Here is a 24,064-nt window from a genome sequence, read left to right as displayed (position 1 = left end):
TGACTTTAAGTCACTTTATCTCTCTTAATCTCCTAGGATGAAAAATCTTAATTTTTATTTCTAATTTAGAGAATGAGACCCTACAGAGCTATAATGAGGATTTGGTAGAATGATGTTCAGACAGTACCCCAGTCCTGATGTATAGTATATATACTCAACTAAGATTAGTTTAGGACCCAGGTGAATACATGGTAAAAAAATGCAAGACTGGAGTAATTAGATGTTGCATTTTGTGATATAGACATTAAATGTGAAAGAATTGAGAGTCCCTGAGAGCTGAAGTAATCAGAAAAGATTTTGTTTATAAATATGGAGAGGATTAAAGAGTGTCTTAGTCTGTTTGGGGGGTGTTAAAACCAAATACCACATAGTGGGTGGCTAATAAACAACAAACATTCATTCATGTCTCAAAGTTTTAGGGGCTGAGAAGTACAAGATCATGGCACCAGCAGATTTGGTGTCTGCTGGGAAGCTACTTGATGGGTCACAAACAACTGTCTTCTTACTGTGTCCTCACATAGTGAAAGAAATAAGGGAATTAGTTCTCTGAGGTCTCTTTTATAAGGGCACTAATCCCATTCATGAGGGTTCATCTTCATGACTGTTTGCCTCCCAAAGTTGCCACCTCCAAACACCATCAGATCGGGGATGAGGTTTCAGTGTATGAATTTTGGGAGAACGCATATATGCAGTCTGTAGCAGGGAGTAAGATGGAAACTTGTTGGGTGAAAGAACATGAGCAGAGACAGAGATGGAAGTGAGTAATGGTGAGTGAGGAGGTGAGGCTGATCGGTTCCAGGTTATCGTGCTTTGGCCTGATGGTGACAGGAGGGGATGGCAGGGGATGGGTTTGGAGACAGATAAGACACTTCATTTCAGACTTCTAAGATTTGAGGTAACAAGATGTCTCAGTGAGACCATGTCTCACATAGCTAGAGATGGGGGGTTGGCTTTCTGAAGAGGTTACAGAATTAGAAGTCACCAGCCTTACAGTGATAGTTAAACCAAGCAGGCTGTCAATGAGAGAGGAAAGTGCACAGATCAAAAACTGAGTGGAGGATACTATCTACTTATAGAGAGGAAACCAGAAGTAGCCCAATCAAAAACCCATCAAGAGAGGTGGTCAAAATGTTAGGAGAAAAGCTAGGATAGTGGTATGGAAGCCAATGAAAGAATGGTCTTCAGCAGTCAGGTGTGGCTGGAAGCCTGGGGAGAGCAAAGAAAGAAGATGGTCTATGAGAGGCTGCTCCAACCTTCGAAGAATGAAACCAATAGATCCAAAGTGAGGAGTACTAGAAGAAGAACCATTGTTTGTGGGAGAACGCTGACCATCTGTTCTGCTTCTATTGGTTTTGCCTTTCCCTTGGGTAAAGATGTGCAGATGATCTTCTTTCTGCTTCTCCTTACCTCCTGCCTCCACATCCCCATGCCTAGACTCAACACCTTTTTTGTGCTTTGCCAGAAACAATCTCTTCTGTTCACCCTTAGAACAAATGGGACACACTAAATCTTTAAGGAGAGATTTTGCAAAGCCCTGAGAGACAACAGAAGAAATAAACAGGAGGCAGTACACAGTATGGGCTCGCCAGAACGAGACCATCTTTTTTTTCCAAACCCAGCCTCTCCCATTTAGCAGTTTCATAACCTTTGCAAGTTACTCAGTCTATCTGTGCCTTGGTTTTCTAGTCTGAAAAATGGAAGTAATAACAGTACATATTTCATAGGACTGTTGTGAGAAGTAAGTAGATTTAATGTATGTAAAACTCTTAGATGAGTGCCTGGTGTATCTAAAGTTAGATGTAAATATTTGCTATTAAATTAAATAAATACAGAATAAAAATAATTAAAGAGCAACATACATGTTTGAAAGTATAAATACTAGAGCCATTTACTAGCGTGAAACTTAGGACAAATTACTTAACTTCTCTGAACTTCAGTTTCTTTAATTATAAAATGTGATATAATACCAACTACTTCATATTTGTGAGGACTGAATGAGTCAATTTGTGTAAAGTGTTTAGTAAGTACTGAATAATTAGTAGCCATTATTATGAGTTCTTTGGCTTACTAGGTTGTAGTCCCACTTCATACCTGATACAGACCGGCTTCCCATGGGTCCTGGCAGTCTACCATGCATAGATACAGCTTCACTCATGTGTTTCTGTCTTTACCAGAAGCAGGATACATTGATCACCCAATTTCTTCACCTACCTAAGCCTGTTCAGGTTTACTTTCTATGGTGACTGTGCTAACCTCATCCTTCAGATGAACATCTCAAACCAACTGGGCCAGAAAACATTTTTTATTTTTATTTTTTAAGATTTATTTATTTATTTATTTATTTGACAGAGAGAGATCACAAGCAGGCAGAGAAAGGGGGAAGTAGGCTCCCTGTTGAGCAGAGAGCCCCATGTGGGGCTCGATCCCAGAACCCTGAGATCATGACCTGAGTTCAAGGCAGAGGCTTAACCCACTGAGCCACGTAGGTGCCCATATTTTTATTTTTTAAAAGATTTTATTTATGTGTGTATGTGAGAGAGAGAGAGGGAGAGAGGAAAGTGTGCATGAGCAGGAGGAGGGGCAGAGGAAGAAGGAGAAGCGGCCTCCTCACTGAGCAGGGAGCCTGATGCTAGGCTCAATCCCAGGATTCTGAGATCCTGACCTGAGCTGAAGGCAGAATCTTAACTGACTGAGCCACCCAGGTGCCCCCAGAAAACATTTTTAATATAACCATTTGCATTTAGTATTCATTTAACAAAACACAAGCACAATTATAAAATGAAGACAACCTAGTCCTAAACATAGGAGGAGAAAGAAACTTGGTTACAAGAATTTAAAGGTCATGGCTCTAAACGGTCTCTTCTCTAAATGCAGTAACATGCAGGAAAGCCAATTCCACATCTAAAAAGTCTGGAAATGTTTTTTTATGGCAGAGTTGGGGGCTTCTCAAGTCAGGGACAGTGTATCTGAGGGAAAGGAAATCTTGTCGTAGCAGGATCCTGAACCTAGCTGCATCTGCCCAGAACCTCCATTTCTTGCACTTATGTCTGTGGGGTGGATGGCAGGTAGCTCCAGCCTAATTGAACCATTCTACCACTCTCACAGACAAGGGTCGTTCAGAAAAAGTTCTTGTCAGCTGGATAAAGAACTGCCTTCATACACCAAACATTTGGATGTTTCAGCTTGCAGATGCTGTGCAATCAGCAAGTGTCCATATGAAGATGACTTTAAGTAGTCATTTTCTCAAAATAACAATCTATAAAACATAAATAGTAAATTTCTTTTTACCATAAAAGAAAATTAGATTATCAGAAATAGAGGCTATAAGTCATATGTTGTACGTCTGAACTTTTTATGTACCATAATAACTAATCACTTGGCTATCAGGGCAGTGGGGAAATTACAATAAATTATATTTTGTGGGGTATGCACCACATGAATGAAGCCAAGGATATTACAGAAGTGACCTTCACCTTGTGTGATGTCATAGAAAAAAATGATGCTGCCCTAATAACTTCATAGGGTTAATTAGTTTCAGAGAACACACAAGAGGCGGCGATGTCACAGAGCTTTTTTATTTTCTTTCCCGTGGGAAGTTGGCCTAATAAAAATGAAAAACATTTCAAGTAGCTAAGTAAGAAGGAAGAGTTGCCTAGTTAGAAGGAAATGCTTTAGTGCTGTCCCCTTAGAAGGCCTAGTTCTCTTTCTCTATAAGCTGCAAATCTTATTGTTCTCTTGTGCATCTTTTACCACCAATTTGGGAATTGCTGAAATGACCATTGTTTCTAAAACCTTCTCTGAGGATGTGTTTTTTAAATTTGCTAATGAACACGAATCCATTTAATCAGATAAGGACCTCTGCAGATAAGGAGAAATTTATCTGTATAAAATATGCAGCTCTGTTTGGTCTTGTCACTTGGTTCCCCAGTGGGGGTGGAGGTAAAGTTTCCATCAGGCACGCTGATTTCAGATGAATAGAGTTGCTGGTGTCAAAGATGGGCTGCAGCTCTCCACTGGCATCTGGGGTACAGAAGGCTAATTCTTCTGAATAGAGCCATTGATGATTACATTTTGGAGAAACTTAATCATAGAGTAATTAGGCTTTAATTCTTACAAAAACTTAGAATTAATTGGATCTTTTATATAACTTTTCTTGTTTGATTTAAAGTACCATGTAGGTTACAGAAACTTAAATATGGATTTAATTAGAATTGTTTTATGATTTTAATGAGTCTTAAAAGTCTTTTGATGAGCAGCTTGTATAATTATGGTATTTAAAATGATTGGGTAAATGCATACTTTTATAATTTACCTTTCAGGAAACTGTATTTTTTTAGAGGCTATTTTTTGCATGATGAATTGTTTCATTTTATGTTCAGTTTTTGTGGGAATGGGTGCTTAGTCCTGCCCCTAATCACTGAAATGTTTTCTCTGTGGAGTGAAATTAAACTTTCCTAGAATCAAAAGTATCAGGCAATAGCCCAATACTACAGTTAAATTTAATCACAGAAATATTTTTGTTTTTATGATAAAGAAGACTTAATCACTAGTAAAACTTTTAGCTGGGGATTCAGTTTTCTTCCATAATCAGGTACAAACAAGTTACCTGAAGACAAGCTCTTTTTCAATAGAAAAAGTAATTTTAGGCAAATGACTCGAAATTAAAACAAACAAACAAATGAAATGCAACTTTGAGTTGTCAACTTTTTAATGCACTGTCAAAACAACTGGAATTGAGTACTCTCAATAAACCTGAAAAATTTTTAAATTAGAAAAGGAAAAACAGGGCGCCTGGGTGGCTCAGTGGGTTAAGCCGCTGCCTTCGGCTCATGTCATGATCTCAGGGTCCTGGGATCAAGGCCGGCATCGGGCTCTCTGCTCAGCGGGGAGCCTGCTTCCCTCTCTCTCTCTCTCTGCCTGCCTCTCTGTCTACTTGTGATCTCTCTCTGTCAAATAAATAAATAAAATCTTAAAAAAAAAAGAAAAGAAAAGGAAAAACATTGCTCTCTTCTCTTGGAGTAGGTTCCATTCCAACCTATACTAAATCACATAGCTAGCATTTTATTTTTTTTTTTCTGATTTTTTTTTAAGTATTAAATAAGTAATATTAGGGCATGTGTTTTCATTTTCCATTTAATGACATTATTATGTTATGTCCTTATGTTCTATCCTTTATTTTCCAGGTTAGGCAGATTACTTACATGTGCTTGAAAATCCATCAGTGCAATACACCATATCACAAGAGTACAGGAGAAAAACCATATAGTCATTGCCATAGATGTAGGAAGGCCTGTGACAAAACTTTTTCATGATAAAAAAAAAAAAAAAAAAAAAAAAAAAAAACCTCTCAGCAAATTTGGAATAAAAGCAAACTTAACTTGATTAAAGGCTCCTATGAGGGGCACCTGGATGGCTCAGTGGGTTAAAGCCTCTGCCTTCGGCTCGGGTCATGATCCCAGGGTCCTGGGATCGGCCCCACATTGGGCTCTCTGCTCAGCGGGGAGCCTGCTTCCTCCTCTCTCTCTCTGCCTGCCTCACTGCCTCCTTGTGATTTCGGTCTGTCAAATAAATAAATAAATCCTTTAAAAAAAAAAAAGGCTCCTATGAAAAACCTACAGCTAATATCACATTCAAAGATGAGGAACGAGGCAAGGATGTCTTTTTTTTTTTTTTTTTTTAAGATTTTATTCATCTATTTGTCAGAGGGAAGGAGAGAATAGGAACAAGAGGGAGAGGCATAGGGAGAAGCAAGCTGCCTGCTGAACAGGGAGCCTGATGCCTGATCCCAGGACCTTGGGACCATGACCTGAGGGGAAGGCAGATGCTTAACTGACTGAGCCACCCAGGCACCTGGCAAGGATGTCTTTTATTTAATGTTTACTGAAGGTCCTAGCCAGTGCAATAAGACAAAGGAAATAAAAGGAATGCGAGTAGGAAAAGGAGAGATAAACTATCCTTATTTGTAGATGACATGATGGTATAAATCTAAAACCATAAGGAATCCACAAAATAGCTATTAAATCTAATGAATAAGTTGAGGAAGATTGCAGGATACAAGGTCAAAATGAAAACCAGCATTTATATATAGAAGTGACCATGAAAAAAAAATCTAAATTTAAAATCTAAATCTAAATTTAAAATCTAAACTTAAGTTTAAATTCTCCACTTAAAATAGCATAAAAGATACCCAGGAGTAAATTTTTTAAAAGAGGTGCAAGACCTGAACACTAAATCCTTTAAATCTCTAAATTCTCTACAGTCTCTAATCTCTAAATTGTAGCAATCCCAATCAAAATCCAAGCAACATTCTCTCAAGAAATTGACATATTTAAAAATTTATATTAAAAGATAAAGGGCTCAGAATACCCAAAACAATTTGGAAAAAGGAGGATGACATCGAAGGCATTTTATCACCTGGTTTGAATGCTTAGTATAAAGCTATAGATTAAGACCATGTAAATCTCACATAAGGATAGGCATAGGATATATGGAAATGGATAACAGTGAGTCCAGAAATTAATCCATACTTACATGATCCATTCATTTTTGAGAAAGAGACCAAGGTAATTCAATGGAGGAAAAAATAATCTTTTCAACAAGTGGTACTAGACTAATTGGGTGTCGGTATGGGGTAAAATATTAGCCTAGTCCTTACCTTCCATTAGGATTAACTCACACGGAATCTTAGGCTTAAATACAGAACCTAAACTGCTAAACTTCTGAAGAAAAGAAAAAGAGAAAATTTCTGTGACATTATTAAATAGCATATAAGGAGCACAAACTATGAAAGAAGAACTAAAGCTAAAATGGACTCTCATCAATATTAAAAACTTTTGTTCTTCCAAAAGACAGTTAAGAAAACAAAAAAACACACCAAGCGTAGAAAAAATTTTCACAACATTTTTGACAAAAAGCTTGAATCTAGAATATATAAAGAATTCTCACAACTCAGTAAGAAAAAGACAAATTTGTAAGTTTTTAAAACAGAGGAAAGATTTAAACAGACACTTCACAAAAGATGATAGACATACAGCAAATAAACAGATAAAGATATTCAACATCACTGGCTGTCAGGCAAATGTAAATTATAACCACAGTGAGAATACACACCTACTAGAATGGCTAAAATTAAAAGGACTGACAATAGTAAATGCTGATATGGATGTGGAGCTTCCATACATTGCTGGTAGAAATGAAAATGGTACAGCCATTTTGGAAAGGAGTCTGAAAGTACTTCATAAAGTTAAACATACATATTTACCACAGAACCCAGCTATTCCACTTCTAGGTATTTTACCCAAGTGAAGTAAAAACAAATTTCCACACAAAGATGTTGCTGCAAATGTTCATAGCAGCATTATTCATAGTAGCCAAAAGAGAAACAACCCTAAAATGTATCACCAGTTGAATGGGTAATCAAACCGTGGTATATCCACTATTATGAAAATATAAGAGGACCTTCATAAAAGGACCAAAATATTTAAGAACTCAAAAACATGAACAGATCTCAAAAATGTGGTAAGTGGAAGAATTTAACCATAGACTAGGTACTATATGATTCCAACAATAGGAAATTCTAGAAAAAGCAAAAATATGATGACATAAAGTAGATCAAGTGACTGCCTATAGCCAAAATTGGAAAATGTTACTGAATAACAAAGAAGCATGAAAAAACTTTTTAGCATAAGGAAACTTTTCTGTATATCAATTATGGAGGTCCAGTCATTTTAATTGTATGAAATTACCAAAATTCTTTAAACTGTTCACTTCAAATTCATGAATTTTATGGCATTATAAATAGTACTTCAGTAAAAAATTCCTAAAAAAAAATTTTTTTTAACACAGAGTTCCCCAGAATTCAGTGGTATAATTTAGATGAGGTCTTTTATCTGTACTATATCTTTTCATTTTTAAAGATTTGTACTTAAAGTTTTTCCTCAACTACAGGATTAAAAATAATGCCTAGTCAAAAGGTCTACAAATATAAGCCTATTAGTCATTTAACTATTTAGATATTTTCTTTTTATGGAAGAGGCCAAAGGAGGGCCAAAGCTGTCTAAAAGCTTTAGAAGTGATTCAGCCTCCTTTATAAAGAAAACATTGCTCTTTTAAGAATGTATTCAGAGCATCCTGGGTTTTGCTACCAAAGGATATAATCATATAGAAGTTATTCTGTGATTTTTGTTTTCTTCTTTGTTTTTTGGACTGTAATAATTCCAGCTAAGAACGCTGATAAAGGATAGCGACTGGTGGGAAACATGCAATTAAGTGAGCTTACAAATCATGCTGCACTGGAAAGGGCAATGTGATTCCGCTGTTGTAATTATCAGGGAAACAAAGAAGTATGTTCTTATTTGTCTGCCTTTCTATGTACCTCTTGAAAATGCCTTTTTCCCAACGTTACCTACATTAGTGGTCCATTTAATCAACTTGATACAGAACTACTACTATTACTAATAGACAGTCAAATGTTACAGAGACAGAAGCATCCACTGAGTACAAGTCAATATATTAAGCAAATGGTGCCTTTCCAATATAGTTATTTGCAAATGCCCAATCTATTGCTTCTTTTGGCTTCCATTTACTCTTTCATAAAGGGTCTCTTCAACTCTTTGAGCTTCAATACTATTTTCTGAGCTAATATTAAGTCACTGCATTGAAAACTGGGCATTTCTAGGTCTGTGGAACTAAGGAGAGTTAATATATCTAAGATGATATTCTTTTTTTTTTTTTTTAAGATTTATTTATTTATTTACTTATTTGAGAGAGAGGCAGTGAGAGAGAGCATGAGAGAGGAGAAGGTCAGAGGGAGAAGCAGACTCCCCGTGGAGCTAGGAACCCGATGTGGGACTTGATCCTGGGACTCCAGGATCATGACCTGAGACGAAAGCAGTCGTCCAACCAACTGAGCCACCCAGGCGTCCCATCTAAGATGATATTCTTAAATGAGTGACTGTAACCTGAGACGTTATCTAAGTAACTATCAAATTATCTACTTATTTTTTATTTTGGTTCCTATTTATTATATTCAAGTTGTTGAATATTTATTTTTTTAAAAAAGAAAACAAAATCCTCCTAGCTATTCTGTGCTGAGCAGATTTACTAGCACATTCCAAATCAGGTATTTCCATCTTAAATATCCAAATATATAAGTAGGATTAATTAAGAAAACATACGATATTACTTTTCAAATATTTGAAGGTCTCTTACCAACCATTGGAGATGATCTTGGTTCTGAAGTTTTTAACTGGACAGTTTAATTGAATTAGGTAATTTCATACAAGTAAATTGGATAAAATTGGTTGTGTGATTGTATCTCCACAATCAAGGTACAGCAGAGTTCCCCCATTCTAAAAAGTTTTTCTCTTGCCTCTTTATTCTCAGTAACATCTTCCACCTCTGACTCTAGTTAGTAATTTATCTACCATGGGAGATGGTCTTTTGAGCTGTTTTAGAAGATAATTTTTACTAGTGGGTAGGAGTTAAAGAGATACCAGAATGGCTTAAGGAAGAACATTTTAACAGATGTTAACCATCGATTAGAAAGGTCTGTATAAGACCTGTACCCCTGGGGATAAAAATATATGTTTATAAAAAATAAAAAATTTAAAAAAAAAAAAAAAGAAAAAAGAAAGGTCTGTATATTTGCGAACTGAAATCAATGCCTCAGTCTCTTCCCATTCCATTGTTCTCGGGCTCTCCCGCACACTTTGGAAGGGCATGTTCTAGTTAACTGAATTTTCTGAATAACCCTAAATTAATTCTGGGTGATTCTTCAGGTTTTTGTTTCAAATACTTGGTGAAAAGTCTCTATAAAATGTGTTACCATGGTGTTCTGTCATATTTTCCTGGTGTACATTGTTAGATTTGTTTTCTTTGATGATTGAGAATGTTGTGATGACTTGGGAGTCACCATCATTTTTGGACATTAATCACCACTGATTAATGTAGAGTATGTAGGGAGTTTAGTGTAGAGTATGAGGGAGTTTAGGTCCTGTAATTTGCTTTTTAAAAAAATGACTTCCTGGGATGCCTGGGTGGCTCAGTCAGTTAAGTGGCTGCCTTCAGCTCAGGTCATGATCCCAGTGTCCTGGGATCCAGTCCCACATAGGGCTCCTTTCTCGACAGGGAGCCTGCTTCTCCCTCTGCCTCTGCTTGCCTGTGCGCTCTCTCTCTCTCTCTCTCTCTCTGACAAATAAATAAAATATTTTTTTAAAAAATGACTTTCTGTCCTCAGTTTTCTGTTTTTTGTTTGTTTGTTTTTTGTTTTTTAAGATTTTATTTATTTGACAGACAGAGATCACAGATAGGCAGAGAGGCAGGAAGAGAGAGAGAGGAGGAAGCAGGCTCTCCACTGAACAGAGAGCCCTATGTGGGGCTTGATCCCAGGACCCTGGGATCATGATCTGAGCTGAAGGCAGAGGCTTTAACCCACTGAGCCACCTAGGTGCCCGAGTTTTCTGTTTTTCATCCTCCCGCCACCACCCACCTCTTTCTTTCCACTGTCTGTCTCCAATTCCATCAACTGGTTTGTCAATGTGAATCTGAACTGGGTAAAAATGCCAGTGTTCTTTTTTGTTTGTCTTCATGTCTTCTAACCAGATTTTTAAATTTACCTTTTTCTTCTTCCTTTTTAACAACCACTTCCTTCCTAAGACTTACCGTTATTACATGCCTGCATGGATTATTTCAACAGCCTCCTGTCTCCAGTCTCTCCTAATTCTGATTCACCTTTGTATTTCACTGTCAAACTAAGCTTATACTAATTCAGGATTTCATTTCTCAGCTCAAGAACTTGCAGTGATTTCCTATTACATGATCCATCAAGTCCAACTATTCCCTCTAGGTTTTTAAATCCCTCTACAAATGGCTCTACTGCATGACTTCAGATTCATTTGTTGTTCTATACACACTGGCCCTTCTCTGCCTCTGGAACATGTTACCATTCTCATAGTTTTACTTGAAATGACATTGTTGCTCAGTCATCTTTTTTCTATCCAAACTGAAGGCATACTTTAAGTACCCTTAATTTATAAAACCTTCTCTGGCAGCTTCTATCCATACTAACCCTTTTTTCATATCCATACCTTCAAATTTCTAATGAATTGGAGAATGCTTTGCTCTCAATGATTCCTTAATGTTTGCACATTGGCTCTATCTCTGTACTGCACTGTGAGGTCTCTGAGGGCAGAGACCAGATCTTACATTGAATTTGTTTCCCCAATAACGTTAAGTGAATGCAGGGCACACAGTGCACAGCTTTCCTAACTTTATAGTATATTTTTCACATACTCTCTAACAATATATTCCATATATAAGCCAACCTATAGGTGTTTAATTAGTTTAATTGCTTATCACACATTCATAACTTCATTGTCCTTAAAATCTCCTCTCACCTCTTCTTTTCTTCCAAATACAAATATTATTCATTACTTTATGAAGATCCTATACCAGCAAGGAAAGAAAACCATAAAAACAAAAGTGTGAATCATTTATACTCTATCTATATTATATGAAAGCAATTTTAACTACTAAAGGTTTTGTATAGTTAAAAAAAATAATAATGGGGGCACCTGGGTGGCTCAGTGGGTTAAAGCCTCTGCCTTTGGCTCAGATCATGATCTCAGGGTCCTGGGATCGAGCCCCACATCGGGCTCTCTGCTTAGCGGGGAGACTGCTTCCTCCTCTCTCTCTCTCTGCCTGCCTCTCTGCCTATTTGTGATCTCTGTCTGTCAAATAAATAAATAAAATTTCAAAAATAATAATAATAATGGCCTAAATGTATTAAACAAATAGAGACCCTCAATCCCTTATCTGCATTTCTAAGATACAAAAAGCTCTTAAGCTCTAAGTCTTTATAAATCTATAGTCCTAATTCACTCCACTTGAAACGAGTGGTTTACTGCAGATATATTAATGTGTTTGGTATAAGGTACTACCCTAGACTTTGGTAGAAATGTTACTTAATAAACAGGGTATATACACTGTATTCCCTTCCTAAAATTTAAATAAATCTAAATTCTGAAAATGACCTCACGGGTTTCAGGTAAGGCAGTGTGGGCCTAGAATACATTTGTTTAGTGCTGTATGGCCCTTCATGTAATTGTATTGTTTAATCCTCCAAATAATGTTATAAAGTAGCTATTATTATTATTATTTCCATTTCCTAGATGAGAAAACTAAGATGCAGAGAGACTCAGTGACTTGATGGTCAGTGGTAAGACTGAAGCTCTTGTTTTCTAATTTTAAGTCCTATGCCCTTTCCTATGCCAATACCTTGAACAGATGATTCCAAGTCTCTACTTGTTAGGCATCATAATAATCTGTCCTAGGAATTTACATGGATTCTGATCTGTGCTTGTCCAGAACATGCAGTCCAGGTACTCTGAATCGGCAAGCTTATAGTGCTGAATGCAGAACTGTTGAGTATTAACTGCTGAAATAAGACCGGGATATAGGAGCAGTCCTTCCAGGCACTCGTAATGTGAGAAAAACTGAAATAAAGGAAGGGCTCTGGCATTTGCTCTCGTAGCTACAGGTAGAGTATGTGGTGGGCATCTAAAGGCACATGAAATCAAAAGAGGAAAAATATTTAATATGTGGTTTCTTTACAAATTCAGAGAAGCACTTAAATGTATGCATACATCTCTAAACCAAACTTTATATTCTTTTGATATATATTCATCAATAAGTTGTCAGAATCCTCAAGGCTCTTTGTAGCTAATTAAGCATATCCTCAGCCTTAGAAGTATATGTGATACAATTTTAAGCATGCTATAAAGATACTTGATGTGGTATATTTTAGAATAATGGCCTCTCAATGAATCACAACTCCCAGGATCCTACATTTTCTCTGAGCTTAGCCAAATGACTTGATTTGGTCAGTAGACTTCAGTAAAGAGAAGAATCTTGATAAATACTTGTGTTAGGGCTATGCTCTTGGAATCTTGAAACCACCATATTGTGAAGAAGACTGGTATAAAAGCCAGACAGAGACTCAGCCCATCCAACTGATCTTCCAGTGAGTGAGACTAGGCAGGACAAACAAAACTCCTAGAGAAGAAATTTTGTTGTTTTAATGCACCAAGTTTGGGGTGCTGTGTTACATAGAAAACAGATACACCCTAGCTGCCAGCTTTTATTTTGGGGAGGTCACCTCATTCTGAGTTGTGGATTCTTCATGGGCAAAGTACAGAAGGTACAAACTTAAGATGAAATGATTTAAAAAGATACCAAAGAGTAAGGTTTCTTTGAACAGTGCATTTAAACTTTAATACTTTCTAAAGACTATATGCACATGCATATACATACCTGTAATGGGTGTGTGTTCATATATATATATGAGCATTTTATAAAATTAATTTCACTCCTCTTTAATATAATTTATATAATAGTATAAAAGTATCTACATAAGCTTCTTAAATATTTGCATATATATAGAATAGGAGATTTTGTTGGCCATGGAAAAGATGCAGTGTGTTTCCTTTTAGAATAACAACAGAAAGCAGACATTAATACAAAGAGTATAGGGTATATGTTTGTGTGAGTGGTTAATTTGTTTAAAGTTAGTAAAAAAATAAATAAATAAACCATAAATGGGATGGCAAGTAGATTGGCTTTCCAGAATGAGAATGCTTCTAAGAAAATGGCAAAAGAACTCCTTGAGTAGAGGGATGGTGTGTCTCTTAGGCATGCTTACATTCCAAGCATATAGCTTGTTGCTTGGCTCACAGTAAATGTCTAAAAATAACTACCAAATGAAGCTAAGTATAATAGAAATGATAGGCAAACATTTCTGAGTCCTTGTGTTTAAGGCTGGAAAACAAACTGCATCAAGTTGAGAATTCTCATAGAATGGGTCATCACAGTTTTGTAGAATTAAAAGTTCTCTAATTCCCACGTTTTAAGAAAAGAACTAAGTTCTGAATTAGCGAACTGAAATTTAAATTCTAGCTTGATCACTGGTCAGATGTGTGGCTTGATACAAAGTATATATAGAATCCCAGTTTCCTTAACTGTAAAAATGGGGATGATAATATTTATTTTGAATTGTTGTTTTAGGATTAAATGAGATAATATTAATGTTAGATATATTAGCACCTGAAGCACGGTAATTCTTCCTTGTGCTCTGCTTTTTCCCTTCCTCCACCCTTAACATTCATAAAAGCTTTCCAAAGGAACAAACTCTGACTGTACTTTTGATGTACTCTGAATCTGGGTCAGAAAAAAACAAAATGAAAAAAAAAAATCCTTCTTGTTTTTCTATGCTCGGGAACATAGGAACAGCTGGGGCAGAGCAAGAGGGGTGTCAGCTATAAGAAAGGCAGTAACTACTAAGAACCTGTTCTGTATCTTTCTAGAGATAGCAATGTGCTACCTGCCTATTCATTCATTCTCCAAACACTTGCTGAGCAGTATAACCAAGTACTTCACTAAGTTCTGAAATTATTGAGATAGTCAGTTTGGTCCTACCCTTGAAAAGGCAGGGGACAACATAATAGGAGAGAAAGATGTACAAAATAATTGCATATAATCCTTCAAGGTATGTAACACTGGAAGTAAGTAATCACATACTTGTGTGTAACCAAAGAAAAAGAATGGGATAACTTGCCTGCAGGAAGCACAGGAGGAGACTGGAGACAGGTGGACAGAGAAAACTTAACTGAAGAGGGGATCTTTCAACTTATATCCTGAAAGGGCAGTAATTCACAGGGAAAATCATCTATTCTTTGCAATGTACAAAGAAGGGTAGATGTGAGCCAGCAGAGTCTGTAGTAAGAGCAGGAGGTCCTCCTAAGGGGTAGGACGGAAGAAGCATGGGGATCAGCGAGGCTGAGTATGTGACTAGGATTCAAATCATCAAGGGATTTGTATGTTCTGATAAGGAGTTAAAACATCCTTCTGTCAGCAATGGCAAGTCACTAATGAAGAGCCATAAAAGAGACACAACTAGACTTCAGCCCACAGAGGTGAAGGCAGCTCCCTGTAGCTGGTGTCCAGAAAGAGAAAGATGAGGAAAGTCCAGTTAAACCTAACCTGGAGACATAATGGCCCCACATTAAGTAGCATCAAAACCAAATGAAAACCTTCAACCGCCCCCTGAGGACCTTTCCATCTTTAGCCGGGGTTAAAGTACAAAGCATGAAATGGACAGACCAAGATTTCAACTTCTCCCACCACATCAAGTTTTTAAAATATGCTGGCTTCCGTTCTCTTTGCGTTGCTGCAGGTTTGTTCTCTCCTAGCTTTCTTCCTGGCTGGAAGTGCCATGGCATGTCTTACAGCAGAAATGCATTAGGTTAATAAAGCAATTATTTAATTGACTCTAATTTCATTGGCATTCCTATTAGCTAAAGGAAAGGGGTTCAATCACTGTTTGCATTTGCAAAGCCAATATTATGGTTTAAATTATGGCCTTCAGATGAATTTGAAAATTGAAGCCTGATAATCCTTAAAGCAATATTTACAGAGGACTCTTTGTCTTTGTAAAGAATAAAGGGAATGGAAACAAGAGCATATTAAATCAGAGGGGCTTTTAAGTATTCATTTTGCAATCAGCTTCACCAGTTTCCAGGCCACTATCTAACTTCATAATTCTCTTCATGGAGAAATACCAAATTTCTTACTTTAATTATCCTGTGAAATATAAATTATTGCTTCACGTTCTTTTTTCTGATTCTGGAGTATAGAGAGTCCAGACATAATGCTTACAATGCACATATCCTTCCTCAAAAGAAGTATCTTGAGAGACACTGCTAAAATCAGTAATTTGAAAACACAGACATTTTGAATAGGTAGCTCGTGATTTAAAATGGGCTCTAGCTGACATTGCCTAATAAAATCTCTTCCAACTACCCAATGAAACTCCAACTTCAAATTTAATCAGTATACCTGTTGTCAGTGGTTTTCCACGAATCACAAGATGATTAAAATGGTCTACTTTGAAGATGAATGATCCAAAGAACCCAAATGATGCTTCTGAAAAGAGGCTCTAGCTTAGGGAACAGTAAAAACCACTCTGGAAACACACACACACACACACACACACACACACACACACACACACACAGAGAGAGAGAGAGACAGAAAGGTTTTATAACCTTAATGTGGAGATCAGACAAAAATGTTAGAACACTCACTCTGCTGATAGATCCTCAGTAGATGCGAGGCATAGCCTCTGTGAACAAACTGTGAAAGCCCTAGGTTACAATCTGTAAGGCAAAAAAGAGAAACAATGATATATAACAAGAGGCCAGAGTGAAAATGGAAGTGGGTAATAACATCTGAGGGCAGGAAGAATTATTTAAATTGGCACTAAAGAAAATCAAATTAATGATAACATGGGACTCAGTTTCAAGAGACAGATTTAAAGCATCCATGCAGGAAAAAAGTAAAGCAGGTTTTAAAAAGGGACAAAGATTAGGTTAGCCTCAAACTTGTTTGAAGCAGTGGAGCCACGAAATGATGGCATATATACAGCATTTTTTTTCTTCTCTCAGAGTCCCCTATTGTTCAACATCTTATATAACTAAAGAACATTTATCAATACTAAGACATTAACCTTGGGACACTACTATTACACTAAAGTAGATACCCTTTTGCAGATTTCAAAACTTTTTCTACTAATGTTCTTCTATTGTTTCTGGATCCCATGCTGCATTTAGTTTTCATGTCTCCATCTCCCCCAATTTGTGGCAGTTCCTGAATCTTTGACTCTGAATACTTCTGAAGGTTTCTTTTTAATACTTCTGAAGATTCACAGTCAGTTATTTTGTAGACTCTGCTGCAATTTGGGTTTCTCTGATGCTTTCTTGTGATTAGTTTAAGACTATGCATTATTGGGAAGGAAGATCGTAAAGGCTGTGTGCCCCTCTCAGTGTATCACATCACGGATTAAAGAGTATCAGTATGTCTTATTACTGGCAATGTTACCGTCACTTAATTAAGCTAGGGTTTGTTAGGATTCTCTACCGTTTTTACTATTTTTCCTTTTTTAAAAATATTTGGGGGAGATACTTTGAGCTAATGCAAATATGCTATTTTTGTACCCACTAATTTTAGCATCCATTGTGTGGCAATTATTACTGTGGCGTTTTAATGATAATTTCTGTTTCCCCCAATCCCTCATATTTATTAATTGTCATTGTTATTTAAGGGAGAGTTGTCACTTCTTCCCCATTTATTCAGTTGTTTCTATTAGTATACATTCATTAAAATTAATTATATTGGCATACATTCATTAAAACTTAATTATTTGATTATAATCCAATGCTATTGTTATTTTGTTGCTCAAGCTGTTCTAGCTTTGGCAGCTGGCAACTTTTTCAGGATGGCTCACATGCCCTTTTGATACACTCCCATTGTTCTCCCTGCCCCACCCAGGTATTATCCCAAGGAGTCCTGTTTCTTTCGTTGGAGAATGGAATTTAGAAACCAAGATTTAGATGCTGGCTTTGCTCATTGCTACTCAAACACCTTCTAGACCTTCAGTAGATGAACCTAGGAAATACAAGTATGGATATTAGCCCCTGCATATATACATATCAGAGGTCATTTCTCTATCGTTCACATGCAATTAAAAAGAGTAAGTTCATACTGATACTTCCAATTTTCATACACGATGCAGCTCATTCTAGCCTCTTTTTCATAACTTCCTTCTCTGAAGGAACACAACTCCCATTTTCTATAATTTGTTAACTCAACCTCCATACTTAAGCAGAATATTCAGTCAAAATGCTGTTTGCTTTCCAGAGTTATTTCACTCAGCTCCCTTCTCCCCTCAGTGTAGTTATGGGATTCATTTGTAATATAGTTACTTTTGTCACCATCTACATTCCATATTTTCCCCCATATCCTAGTTGCTTTTGTTGTTTTCATACAATAAAATCCACCCTTAGTTGTCTACAGTTCTGCATGGAGTCATATGCCCATCATTATAGTTCCCTACAGAACAGTTTCATCATCCTCCAAAACAACAGTTATCCCTTTACGGATAATCTCTCCTCCCACTCACAACTCTTGGCAACCACTGATAGGTTTTCCTCCCTGTACTTTTGCCTTTTTAAGAGTATTTTTAAAGACTACCATGTAAAACCAAATCACACAACACACAACTACTGTCTTCTTTAGATCATATAAGGTATTCATTCTTTCACTTAGGAAAATGCATTTAAAATTCACCCAACCTGTTGTATGAACTGAGCCATATTCCATTGTATGGAATGGTTTAAGGACACTTGGTTAGTTTACGTTTTGGGCTATGTGAATAAAGCTACCATAAACACTTGTTTACAGGGTTTGGTGTAAATGTGTATTTCCCTTAATCTTAAGTAGACATCTAGGAGTGGGATGGCTGGATTATATGGTAGATGTATGTTTAACTTTTTAATAAACTGCCAAAACACTTCCCCAAGTGTCGGTACAACTGCATTTCCACCTGTCTATGGCATTTTAAGGAGAAAACTTGTAAACTAAGAATTGTATGCCCTTCTAGATCCCATTTATATGTGATGATAGCAGAATTCTTAATTACTGAAGAATTTTACAATTGTAGCACCAAATGCTCCTCTTGAAAAAAAAAAAAATTACTTGAAATGGTACTTTATCCAACTGAGAGACAGATAATATTTAAGAACTTAGGGGGAAAAAAGCATTCCTAACAAACAAAATCATAAGAAAAAAAAAATGAGGGAAGGAAGGATACTTCCTTCTGATAAAAAAGGATATCTAAAAAGACAGATCACATCATGTAATAGTAATTATAAAACTGAACTCATAAAATCAAGGAGGGATGGAATCCCCAATCTCATTATTCAGCATTATTCTAGAATTTCTGGCTAGTGCAGTAACACACAAATCAGAAATAATGGACTAACTGCTGGAGAGGAAAAGGGAAAAGTCATTAGTAACTGCAGAGAATATTTCTTAGAAAATCCAAAAATGCCTTGTAAAATCTTTCTAAACAGAATCTGTAAGGCTGTGAAATATTAGAAAAATATTTTAAAAAGTCAACATGCCAATAAGAAAAGAAGATATAGTAGAAAAAATTCTCTGAATAATACTAATATCTATACACCATAAAATCTCTAGGAATAACCCTAACCAAAATATGCAGGATCCATATAGAAAAACTATAAAATTATAGAAATATAAAGAACCTGAATGTTAACTTTTGCAGTACTATAACTAATTTGATTACCTGTCCAAAATATCTTTGCCACAGATATAAGTTCCACAAAAGAAGAGGCAATAATTGTCATATTCACTGTTATCCCCTGTGCCTAATATATTGCTTTACTCATAGCAGACACTGCAAAACCATTTGTTTCTATATATCAATATTTTGTTCAGTAATCTGTTTTATGAAATTTGTATAGCTTCTAAGACACATTCACGAAGTAGCTTAGTCACTTTTGAAAGGAGACTGGACTAGTTATTTACCATTGCCTAGGAAATTATAATACCCACCCATTTGACCATAGACAGCATCATGGCTTAAAGCATATGTACCTAGATCCCTGCATTACTATCTTTCTTCACTTTCCCTCTGTGATATTAATGGATTCCACAACACAGCACCAAGAATTTCAAAGCTTAGGAGAGCTTAGGGGACCTTAGAAATGGCCACTCTCTATAAAAAGATTGGTTGTACTTCATCAAATCAATTTTCAGGTCCCACAGGCTGTGCTAGGCTTGTAGCAAATGAATAAGGATCGAACTCTAGTTATTAAAAATTTGAGTTATTAGAAAAGGAAAAAAATCCAGAAAAGAATCTAGGAACATGTTAAAGTGAAATATTTCATAGCATGCAGTCTGAGCCTTTTCTCTGGAATCTTTTTTGCTTCTATATAATACAGAATTTAAGATTAATGATTCACAGTATTCTACTGCTTGACATCTTAATTTCATTTCATAATTAGGTTGACACTTTTCTCATAATATTTGATTGCTAATATTTTCCTATATTTTAAAAATAATGAAATATCACAAAATTAGTTAAAGTTGGTCAAATAGCTAAATCACAGATGCAGATATAGCATTTTCTTGATTATTCTTATCATTTTTTAATGTTTTATTATCTATGGGTGTGTGTGTATTTGTATTTTTATGTGTTTGTTGGGGGTGGAGATACTGTATAGTAATTTCCCTGTTGTGCTTTTAAAGAGGGAGTTCCTATGAACACTAATAATGGTAATGTCATAGTTATTTACTGAGAAAACTAATCTGGATTCTATGGAGGTATGTTGAAGTTTTGTGAAAATGAAATTAGAGATGCAGCATATCTCAGCAGTAATGACTCTGTTTATGTTGTATAAAGCATGCTCAAGTTAAGAAAAAGCAATTTTTCAAATGCAGTCTTTTATTGGTCAAGTGTTTATCCCACTGGGTCATTAATGTACTATATTCCCAAAGTATTCTTCCAGAAGAGTTCATCTTCTGGCTAATGTTAAAGAACTGGCCCATGACAGGCATTTTTAAAATAATTCTGAATTGTCAGGTCAGATCTTCCTGAGTATACCTTATCATCTATAAATGAAAGGACTGGCAAAGACTTTGTTTTTAATAACTTAATTTACAAAAAAGTTAGGCATATTAAACATCAATAGACATTATTGGTTTTACTGCCTATTGCTGGACAGATGATGGATTTTAACAGAAGAGAAAGCTTAATAAATTTGATGGGAAATCAGAATTGTAATATAGTGGAAGGAACTCATCACAAAAATTCAGACATCAAGGAAGATGGCTTCTGAATATCAACTGCCCATAACTAAATTAGACTTGCTGCGTTTGCACCAAATTCATGGGTTATGGCAAATAGAATAGCTGAGCAAGCAGAAAAAACTAGAATGATTTTGTTTAGTAAATATCTTAGTGTCCTAGCATATTTTAATGCTTCCTAGCTATTTCCCTGAAAAGAAAGAAAGAAAGAAAGAAAGAAAGAAAATAAAAGGAAATCATTCAACCTTAAATTTGTGTGGCTAAAGAAAGTTATTTAATTTGGTCAACAAATGGACTCCTTTAGGAACTTAACTTGAATATTAGTCAATTGATACACTGATATTAGAATTTAAATTAGGGAGATAACATCAGAAGAGAGGAATAAAGGGCAGTACTGTGGGGCTATGAAGGCTCCCCAAAATAATAAGGCCTTCTTTCAAGATACTAGCTGATTGTGTTGAGTTATTCACCAGGACGTCACAGAAAGAGGTAACACAGTACTTGACTTACTCTAATGCCAAAAAGCTCTGGAAATGTCAGTCAGAAATTTCTGTATGTGGCGGTAACTGTGGGGCACCCACTGCAAACATCAAGTATTATTAGATATAATCACACCTGAAGCTGTGATGACAGGTGTTCAAATGACTATAAGCAGTTGAAAGGGAAAAAGAGTCACAGATAGTTATCTGGAAGCAATGAGATAAGCATGTTTGGAGAAACAGCCTATTCACTGGGGGATATGATTTTAGGGTGTGAGAGATAATGGGTAACATGATTGGGAAGATAGAACAAAGGGCCAGTTTCTAATTAAATTGACAGCATATATAGCATTTTACTCAGGGAAAATAGCAATGATCTGAGTTGGACCCCCATTTAGTATAGGCAACTCTGCTGGAAAATGCCTCATAAACAAGGGCTAGAAACATGGCATAGCTTTTTAGAGCAAGACCTTTTTCACTATCTATCAAGATAAATACCATACCAATGATATGTTCATCCACAAAATGGTAATGAAATAGGAAGAGGGCATCCAGGGTGATAGCTGTGGGAGTTAGTCAGTGCATAAATTCTGCTTAGCAAGGAAGATGTTTAAATTTGAAAAAATCCATAAGTATTAAAGGGTACTCATGCTGCCTTTCTATTATCACACTCATTGGAATGAAAGATAAATCAAAGGAAATGGACTGATAGGGTTGGTAATTGGATATAATAATAAGAAAGATGAAGAAATGAGCAAAGGGCAGATTTTTTAAAATTTATTTATAAGGATTATAGTTTTTAGATGTTGTTTGACCTCTTAAGGCAGGGTGAGGCTTTTTTTTTTTTTTTTTTAAGCAATACTCACATCTGAAATAGTATCACGTACATTTTTAGCTAGTACTCAAACAAGTTCCATATTTATACAAATGGGAGAAAATGCAATTCATAATTGACAAGGTATGAATTTTTCATACTTTAAGCCACGAGGCTGCCACATCAACAAATGTAATTCCTTAGCAAATATGTCTTATGTTTATATTTATGAAATGTACACAATTGACATAGAACCCAAAAGGGAATAAGTAAGCATTTTAAATATATATATATATTTTTTTCAAACTTCATTCTGGGAAACATTTATTAAATTAGAAACAAGGAAGGAATGCAAGCAAAATGTGCTTAGAGTTTCAATTTATCTTGGACTTAGTGTTACTTTTATACATCTTGCCAAAGCTTTCACTCACGTTGGTTGAAGTGTTGGCCTTGTTTTGTCTTTTGATTCTTTTTTTTTTTTTTTTTAACATATAGAGAGTATCTCTCAAAAGTTCAAGTGATAAATTATTAAAATTCATCTATGAGAGTCCCACATTGCAGTAGTGATATCATGTTAAATATTCTAAAGTGAAACAGTAAGAAGAGACAAAGCCAAAAATCTTGTAAAGAGTGACCAAGTCTGGACACATGATATACTCCATATTTTCTGTGGCTATTAAAGAGGGTACCACCAGAGAGCTTACTAAATGGCCACGGGATGAAAAGTATTCTTGGAGTAACTTTGATCTCCATTTGAATAGTTCTTTGAGGGTAAAGATCTTGTTTATCATGCCTCTCAATCTTTTTGATGCCAGCATGAAGTTACAGGAAGCAGTATTTCTTACTAGTTCCTTCCCCAGGGATTAGGAAAGGAAGTGAGGAAGTGGTTCCATCGTCCCTAAGGAGCTGAGGTAACTGGAGTTATTTTGAGAGTCTTCTACTCTGCCACGACTGCAAAAATGATGACATCTCAACTCAAGAGGTTCTACACTATACTTAAATCAGTTATTCCAATCCTGGCCTGGCATATGGAATACAAAGAGATGGCTATTTTTCACCCTATCAATTAATTTTTTGACATATGCAGAGTGGACATAAGATGTTCAAGTGGGATCTCCACAAGAGAAGCTAACATTTAATGTTATGGGAGACAGACACAGAAACAGAGGTTACCGCAGATGTACTATAGTATAGTGGGTAAGAGCATTAACTATGGAGCCAACTGCTTGGGTTAGAGTACTGGCTCCCATCACTAAACAATTGTGTGACCTTGGGTAACTATTGGTCTGTAGCAAGAATAAAAGTTGTTGTGAAGGCTAAATGAATTAATATATGCAGAGTACTTAGAACACTGCCTACCACATTGAAATTGTTAAATAAGTATTAGCTATTATTATTATAGGCTCCACACCTCCACAGTGCCAGCACATAGCAGGCATTTGGTAAATACTTTGATTACTAAATGAATGAAATGAAAAAAAAATTTTAAGATTATTCATTCATTTATTTGACAGAGAGAAAGAGCACAGGCAGGGGGGAGTGGGAGAGAGAGAAACAGGCCTCCTACTAAGCAGGGAGCCTGATGTAGGGCTCGGTCCCAGGACTCCTGGATCATGACCTAAGCCAAAGTCAGACTCTCAACCAACTAACCCAGCCAGGCGCCCCTGAAAGCTATATGAATATAAACATACAGGCAGTGACTAAATGAAGAGTAATGGCATTAACCATGTAGAGCTTTCATTTTCTCCTAGATTCTAGAGCAGTTCTAATCTTTCTAAATTCTTAGCCAATTTCAAGCAAAATATGAACTAGGCCCCTATTTCAAATCTTTTACTAAATATGATATTGCTATTAATTTAAATAACAAAGCTTGCAAACTAGGATCTTTACCTGATGGACTGTGAATTTCTAAAAGTTTTCATTCAGATTGTTATCTCCAGAAGTGGTTAGTGCAATCCTTGCCCTTGTGTTGCCTGCCATCAGCTTTACAAAAGTTAGTACAAATGCACTCAAGTTTTGGAAGTTTTGGGGTTGTAAATATGTAATTATT

The 24,064-nt window shown here is 36.1% G+C and overlaps 1 protein-coding gene and 1 long non-coding RNA gene across 4 annotated transcripts in view; one reads left to right on the top strand and one right to left on the bottom strand.

Moving 5' to 3' along the window:
• LOC131832466 (uncharacterized) overlaps nucleotides 1–24,064 on the bottom strand; it is a 151,630-nt gene that overhangs the window by 72,255 nt on the left and 55,311 nt on the right. The window contains exon 2 of the long non-coding RNA XR_009354066.1: nucleotides 16,140–16,211. This is a non-coding gene — a long non-coding RNA (uncharacterized LOC131832466). The remainder of the gene's footprint in view (nucleotides 1–16,139; nucleotides 16,212–24,064) is intronic.
• KIAA0825 (KIAA0825 ortholog) overlaps nucleotides 1–24,064 on the top strand; it is a 410,058-nt gene that overhangs the window by 360,592 nt on the left and 25,402 nt on the right. Inside the window, exon 21 of one of the 3 annotated variants that reach the window (XM_059175469.1) lies at nucleotides 12,171–12,217. The exons of the other annotated variants lie outside the window; for them this stretch is intronic. Within the exon in view, the coding sequence (XP_059031452.1) occupies nucleotides 12,171–12,174 (4 nt within the window). The 3' untranslated portion in view covers nucleotides 12,175–12,217. The remainder of the gene's footprint in view (nucleotides 1–12,170; nucleotides 12,218–24,064) is intronic. 3 annotated transcript variants of the gene reach the window in all.

This window comes from Mustela lutreola, chromosome 5 (genome assembly GCF_030435805.1).
Source record: "Mustela lutreola isolate mMusLut2 chromosome 5, mMusLut2.pri, whole genome shotgun sequence".
In the NCBI taxonomy this organism is placed as follows: Eukaryota; Metazoa; Chordata; class Mammalia; order Carnivora; family Mustelidae; genus Mustela; species Mustela lutreola.
Note: the sequence above shows the minus strand (reverse complement) of the source record. Positions and strands in the feature narration are given on the sequence as shown.